The sequence below is a fragment of the Belonocnema kinseyi genome, chromosome 7 (assembly GCF_010883055.1).
Source record: "Belonocnema kinseyi isolate 2016_QV_RU_SX_M_011 chromosome 7, B_treatae_v1, whole genome shotgun sequence".
NCBI classification, from domain to species: Eukaryota; Metazoa; Arthropoda; class Insecta; order Hymenoptera; family Cynipidae; genus Belonocnema; species Belonocnema kinseyi.
Window position 1 is genome coordinate 106293140 of NC_046663.1, and position 7481 is coordinate 106300620.

Sequence of the window (7481 nt, forward strand, 5' to 3'; positions counted from 1 at the left end):
GCGACAAGTCAGTACATGCCCGCATGATAGGCTGTCAAGTGTTCCCCCTAGGGTCCCCCAGAAAGAGCGAAAAAAGTCTGAGAATCGCTGCCATAGAGCAGCGATTCCCAAACTTTTTTCGCTCTTTCTGGTGAGCGGTAGGGCCGCCACACTGACATTTTTTTCATAATACTTAAACCCAAGGGGGGACACTTGACAGCCTGTGATGCGGGCATGTGCTGGCTTGTCGCGCTCGACCTTCTCATTATAGGAAAATTAGAGCCGATTAGGAAAAATGGAAAATTTAGTTAAATGATCATTAGCGAATTTTAACAGGCAGCGTTAGATTTTCTTGACTATGACGAGAACATTAGAAAAAATAGAAAGAAATCGGTTAATAACTTCAAAAGTTATTGCACTTTTGTTACGCTGCAAAGTAGCCCAGGAATGTATTTTTTTGGACAAATTTAGTGAAAATATTAACCGATTTTTACGAACTTTTTTTCCATATTTCTCAAATTATATCGCGAAATTGATTCAGCTCATTTAAATTTAATTGTGTCATACCTTCATAACTTCAATTATTGTAACAGGTCTCTATCTCAGAACAAGGAAAGGCATTCATGCTAGGTCAAAAAAAATAGTCCCATGCTCACAACGGGGACCCTGCCGTTTGAAACATGTTTTTTATGGTAGCCGCACAAAATGCGTTGGTTAGTTTTGGAGATATTTTGAAAAATATGGAGGCACTTTTAAAAAAAGAGTTGTTTTCTTTCAAATCGCTGTAACTTCGTTAGAAATAACGCAAATCGACTCCATGGATGGTCACTTTAAAGGTGAAGAGTCATACTTTAAGAATATTCAAACCATTCTACAATAATAAAAAAATAAATAACTTTTATGTTGTTTGAAACTTTGTGAAATTTTTTGTCATTTATGACGTGTTTTTTCATATAAATGGTATTTTTTGCTTGGATACTTTGAATAGAATCATCATATATGTTTTTAATTGTGATTTAACAAGAATATAAATAATATTATTAATTATTTATCATAAATAAATATATATTTATTAATTAAATACGTTCTGCTATGATGGAAAATGAATAATAGTTGTTTCCATGATATTAGATACACATTTAATCACTTGTAATAAATCATAAAAAAATTCAACCTCGTTGCCCGTCTGGCACACAATACATAGTTTTGCCAGATGGGCTTGACACATGGGCCAATGACAAATGAGGCACACAGGATAGTCTTGGTCTGCTGGACCCAATCGCACTTTTCCAGCTTTGCTTGCTCAAAAACTGGTTCTAGATTATATAACGGAGTGGTAGAGGGTGCCGAAAACGAATTTTCGACACCCTTACTTCCCCTTTCCCCCCTCTTTCGAGTTCTAGCTACTTCGCGGATAGCCATTGGGTATGACAGATCAAGTCTATAATGTGAGGGATGATATTGGACCACGTAGTAGAACAGAGATGTTAGGGTATGAGGTCCAACATTATATAGTAGATTGCGCCAAGTCAAAAAGAGAGATCACGTTCAATCCGGCACCAACAAAATACTCGTTATAGGGTCGTTCCTTCGGCTCTCGTCTACCACTCGTTCCGGAAACATTTCCGGCGCCATGAAAATCCACCTTTCTATGTAATGCCGTCTGTTAGTGTGTTTTTAAATAGAAAAAACATACATATTTTCGGAGGTAAAATGGAAACTGTTTAGTAAGAATGAAAAGTAGTTGCATGGCATTTATAAATGAATAATGATATCATTCATGCCTGCATTCCACGGTCAAAGTTTTCGATGACACTCTTTAAATAAACTAGAGAAACAGGCCTCAATTTCCCTACTGAAAATTCCTATATAGGATCCTACATAAGATCCTACATAGGATCCTACATAGGAATCTATATGTTTCACCTATAGGAAATGCCATAGGATCCTATAAAGGATCCCATATAGGTGACTGTATAGGATCCTATATAGGTTCCTGTATATGTTCCTGTATGGGAGTATATCCAGATGTGCAGTAGTATTCTATGGCACCTACGGCTGGGCAAAAGTTTGTTTGGTCCTCGAGGAGAAACTTTGAGACATACGTATTGTTAGGTACCATGGGGTACCATTAATTAGGAACCCTTAGGTACCTTATTAGGGTGGGTCCTATATAGGCACATTTATAGGATCTTATGTCACTTGCTATAGGTGGCACCTATAGGTGTAACATATCACAGTATAAAAATTATCCGTCGTCGGATAATTGTCGATGTTAATTATTTGCATCATTTGAATCCAACTTCAGATAAATAATATACTTGGTATTGGCTGTGATAGGATCCTATGTAGGATCTGAAAAATTCCTTTATAGGTTCCGATATAGGACCCTATATAGGAACCTATAAAGCAATTTTCAGTAAGGTTCAGCCTCAATGTTGTTCTTTAGAGCTTGAATTGTTGCTGGGGTATTGACGTACCCTTTGATTTATTTTTAAACCCCAAACAAAAAGTCTAAAGATGTCAAATCGCATGATCTTGGTGGCCAATTAATATCGAAATTTCTGGAAATTATACGATCACCAAACTTAGTCGCCAATAAGTTGATTGTTTGAGGATTTATGGGCACTTTTTCGCCGTCCTGTTGGAACTTAAGTACGTCTAAATCCATTTCACTTAATTTCGAACACAAAAAACTCCGTCAGCATGTCATGATACCGTTCAGTATTCACTTTAATGGCCCTTTCACGCTCGTCTTCGAAGAAAAATGGCCCAACGATGCCATAGCCTATAATCCGCAACATACAGGGAATTCTGAACGGTATCGTGACATGCTGACGGACTTGTTGTGTCAAAAATTGGATGATATGGATGTAGACGACCTTTTGGTTCCAATAAGACAGCGCAAAAGCACCCACAAATTGTCAAACAATTAACTTATTGGCGACTAAGTTTGCTGATCGCATAATTTCCACGAATTTCGATGTGAATTGGCCATCAAGATCGCCCAATTTAGACACCTTTGGATTTTTTCTTTGGGGTTTAAAAAAAATTAAAGGGTATGACGATACCCTTCTTATTTACATAACTTATATTAAAATTTTATAGGCCACTTGAGATAAGTTATTTTGAATTTCAAGTCATTTCAGAAGGAAAACATGACAGTAATAAATAATGCAAGCCAGAACATAAGCTGACATACGATTTGAACTGATTTACTACTATTTTGACAAAAAATCGAACGCGGCTTAACCTCTGCGCTGAATCAACCGAATCAACTGAATATTTTTAAAGTGTTGAATTATTCACCTTAATATCAAATGTGAGGTCGTCAGAGCTAATGCGTAGGCTTTAGCTACACTCTTTCGGCTTGCGGGTTCGATTTCCGTCTCGTACTCTGGAAGAGCCTCGGCGGCCCATGCGGTAAACACTAGCCTAGCAAGGGGACCGGAGAGTCGAGTCTAGAGAAAAAGGTTCTTTAAGTACTTAAAGCTGTTGCTCTTGTTAGTTCAGAACCAATGTAAAACTTAAGTTCCCCCTCCCACGACCAAGTAAGTGCATGGGGGGAGGGGTTGCAAAGGAATAGGAAAAATCATACGCATAAACTTGTAATAAAAATGTTTAAAAAATCTACTGGTTGGGAATAACTAACTATAAGTTCTTTTTGTAGATAATTTTCTCCTTTCATAATTTGCTCCAACTTACCCTCGCCTCCTCTATAATAAAAAACGACAAGCTATAATATCTAAGATATTATTGCAAAAATCTTCAGAAACTTCTGCAAGTCAAGTTTTTCACGTGTGGTTTTACGCAACCTAACCTTATTTCTATTGTAAGTAGTAAGTATCTTATATGAATGAATTTTTCTTTTGTTATAACTAACGAAACTGTGCCAAACAAGGTTTAAAGTAAATTGGAACGTTTGTCAAAAAATTACGATTCATTTATTAATTTATAAATTTGAAGTACATTTAATTGGACAAGGTAAAGCTGACGAAACAGAAGAAAAGAATATTTTTCTGAAAAATGGGTCACGCGATTTTTTTCTTTCTGATCCTAAAATAGTCGTAATGAATACCAGAAGTGTACAAAGAATCAGAAGAACCAGCACCCTTTGTTTAAGCTCAATTTAGACCAACCGTGAAAAGCCTCTTAAAGGATTTTTTAATCTAAATAGAAGGAATTAGTTTATTTTACTTTTAGGAGTAATAAAAAATGCACAAGATTTTTATTAATATTTATTTTCAGCAAACTTTTTTAATAAATATTTTTCAGTAACAACAGTATCAACGTAAACGACAGCTTACATAATTATAGTTGAAATTATATTATATTATTTTAAAAACTCTTAAAATTATTCGAATAATTTAATTTCTATCTGAACAAGAAATCTGAAAATGCCTTTTTAACAATTTTAATCGCTGTTTAATTAAAGAATTTCATGAAGTTTTTTTTTTGGAATGTATGTAGTTTTTGATGAAATTTCAGGTCATAAATGTCACATAAGTAAAACATAATATGATTATATTTGTATAAAAACGAAGTATTATAAATTATAGTCCAATCAGATTATGTAACAAAATTGCAGTTTTATCAAATAGAGGCAAACTCCAGTCCTTGTTAAAAATTATCATAATTTTAGTATGACAATTATTCCATCAATTACATCAATCAATAACAATTGAATAATTATAAATCTGAATTTCTACTTTAAAATACTGCAGTTTTATGTAAAAAATGTTTCAGTTTAATCGCACAAGAAAACAAAAAACAACCGATTTTTATTGAAAAATATTCCATACTCCTTAGCTAATGATTTGGCTTTATTTTAAAGTATGCCAGACTGTGACCAGTTTTCTAGGATTCTGTAAAACTGAAAACCAGTGTAATCTTTCTGTTGAACCTCTTACACCTTTCCCTAGAGCGACTTTTCCAATAAAAATATCTTTGGATTTCTTGTAAGAATATAGTGAATCTTCACTATCACTTGGATGATCATTGGATGTGGTTTCTTCAATCAATACCTGTTATGTTTAAAGGAAAATATTTGCAATTAATCTTGTCCCCAGAAATTGTCTTTTATTTAGAAAATATTTATTGTTGAAATAAATGATATTATATTACGCACCTTGCTGCAGAGCACAATCAAAAATTGTAAGGTATCAAATTGATTAAATGGTAAATCAAATGTCAGAACCTCATTGAAAGCTGGATTATTAGTGGCTCGTAAGAATTTGGTTTTTCTCTTTTTGATCTTTCTGCCTGTCTTACCATTAAGCATCAACACCTTTACGTATGGATCTATGACAACAAATTTTAAAATAAATTTAATTCACTCTGGTTTTTAAGTAACTATTTTAATTTATTAATTGAAAACAATTTTAAATTTTCAAATAAAAAATATCATACTGAATTGATTTATGTCCGAGACTGCTGGCACGAATTTCAAGTCACGTAGTTCCATGACATTGATAGTCAGTCGTTGTGCCGTTGGTAAAAGACTTACACCTAATAAAATCTTTCCAAATTCCTGAAAATAGTATATTCAATAAAATTTTAGGAGACCTTACCCTGCTGATATTTTTTTTGGGAACAAATTACACCTAAACGAACTGACATATAGAGTTGTAAACTTAAGAAATTAGATAAAGAACACTCAGGAATGTTTTTATGATCCCTAATTGTTAAAAATAAAACAATTTATTTTTCCTAAAATATATTTTTTGTAATTATAAAAATTTAACACAACACCAACAGTCGTTTGTATTTTTTATTCAATTTCTTAACTTTTTAACTCAATATCTCACTTCGTCGAGAATTGTCGCGTGAGAACGTTTCGGTAACGTTGGATTCGGGTAAGTATTACATGGCATTAAATTTAGAAAACATTAAAATAATATTTAAAATAAATTTAATAAATTATGACTTAATTTAATTATTTTATATTTTCATGAAATTGTGATACCTGATTGGACGCTTTCATATGATAATTAAGCATGTGCGTTTCCGGACTGATAAACATTCTTTTTACTTCCTTCAATGGCACTGTCAATGTACACATTTGCGTGTGATTGGCATAACGATCATGATCCAGTGCTATGATATCCAGAATCCAGTCCTATAATAAATAATGAAAAATTACAAATTTTATTATAAAAATGCTTAAAAGTACGTATGGGCACATGAAAAAAAATGTGCGTTGAAATTATCATGAAATCGATAACAAAGAACAGTTTTGCGCCTGCACTAAGCAATCCATTTTACAGCAGCGTATGCTCCACTAGACTTATAATAATAAAAGAGTAGGAGGTTTCTTTTGACTGACCCCTCTCTTTTTCTGACTCTTTTTTTCTTATTATATAATTGTCCCTAATGAGCTCATTACACTCATGCTCTGATTGAAATATAGATTTGTTTTTTGTACATTTTTCCACCGTTAAAATAATTCTTTATTTTACACTTGTTTTCTAAAAACTACTTTTCAAATGTTGATGTTCCGGAAATTTTAAGTTTCTAATTAACTAAATAGGTGCTTCTCTTGGCTTTAAGTGAGAAGATTTCCAAATTTCCATTATTTTTAAATCAAAAATATATCAAATTTTCCAGTGTCGAATACTTCTTTCTTCAGGTTATAAATTTCTGTCAACGAAATTTACCGACATTTGAGAACTTTATTTGGTTCGTTTCTATGCTAAATTTAGAAGTTGTTTAAATTATGTATTCTTTCAATAAAAAATTTTCAAATATATGTACGTGACCAATTTTATATATAAAATACATACTGTATTTAGCACAAACTCGAACCATAAAACGTTCTCGAATGTTGGTAAACGTCGATAACCGGAATTAGTAGAAGTGTTATGAAAGTTGAATAACAGAATTTTCTTAACAAATAAAAGATGGAGAGGGTAAACCACCCCTACATATTTTTAAAGTTGTGCTGAACACGTTTTGATTCACAAGAAAATTTATATTTTGCACTTGAGATTAAAAAAAAGTTGACGTATTTTGCCAACAAAAATTAATGGGGTTAGCTACCCCTAAACATGTTTATCTTGTGCCCATGAAAATATATACTTTCTATACACATATAAAATTGTGAAAATAGTTTTAGAACGAAGGAAGTAAAATAAAGTCCATCGAACATGAATATAAATATTATTCGGGGCTATTACCGCCCCTACATATTTTTAAATGTGCTGAAAATTGCTAAATTCGTAGAAGATAAATTTAAAAAATACATTTTTTACTTGAGACAAAAATAAAGTTGATGTGTTTCGCAAAAAAATGCTTAAAAAATTAATCGGGGTAGCTACCTCTAAACACATTTTATTTTGTGTCTATGATACGAGGGTAGTTCAATAAGTCCTTAGAATGAAGTATAAAAACAATTTTTTTTTGGTAATTTTTTTTTATTTTCAACATAATCTCCTTGGAGCTCTATACACTTGGTCAATCGCTTTTCAAGTTTTTTTAATCCTTCAGAAAAGTGCGTTTTCGGA

The 7481-nt window shown here is 32.6% G+C and overlaps 1 protein-coding gene across 1 annotated transcript in view; it reads right to left on the bottom strand.

Moving 5' to 3' along the window:
- Positions 1-4351: 4351 nt before the first annotated feature.
- LOC117176184 (synaptotagmin-5-like) overlaps positions 4352-7481 on the bottom strand; it is a 12685-nt gene continuing 9555 nt past the window's right edge. Inside the window, exons 7-10 of the mRNA XM_033366283.1 lie at positions 5945-6097; positions 5389-5509; positions 5108-5280; positions 4352-5003 (exon numbers count right to left, since the gene is read on the bottom strand). Of these exons, the coding sequence (XP_033222174.1) occupies positions 4803-5003; positions 5108-5280; positions 5389-5509; positions 5945-6097 (648 nt within the window). The 3' untranslated portion in view covers positions 4352-4802. The remainder of the gene's footprint in view (positions 5004-5107; positions 5281-5388; positions 5510-5944; positions 6098-7481) is intronic.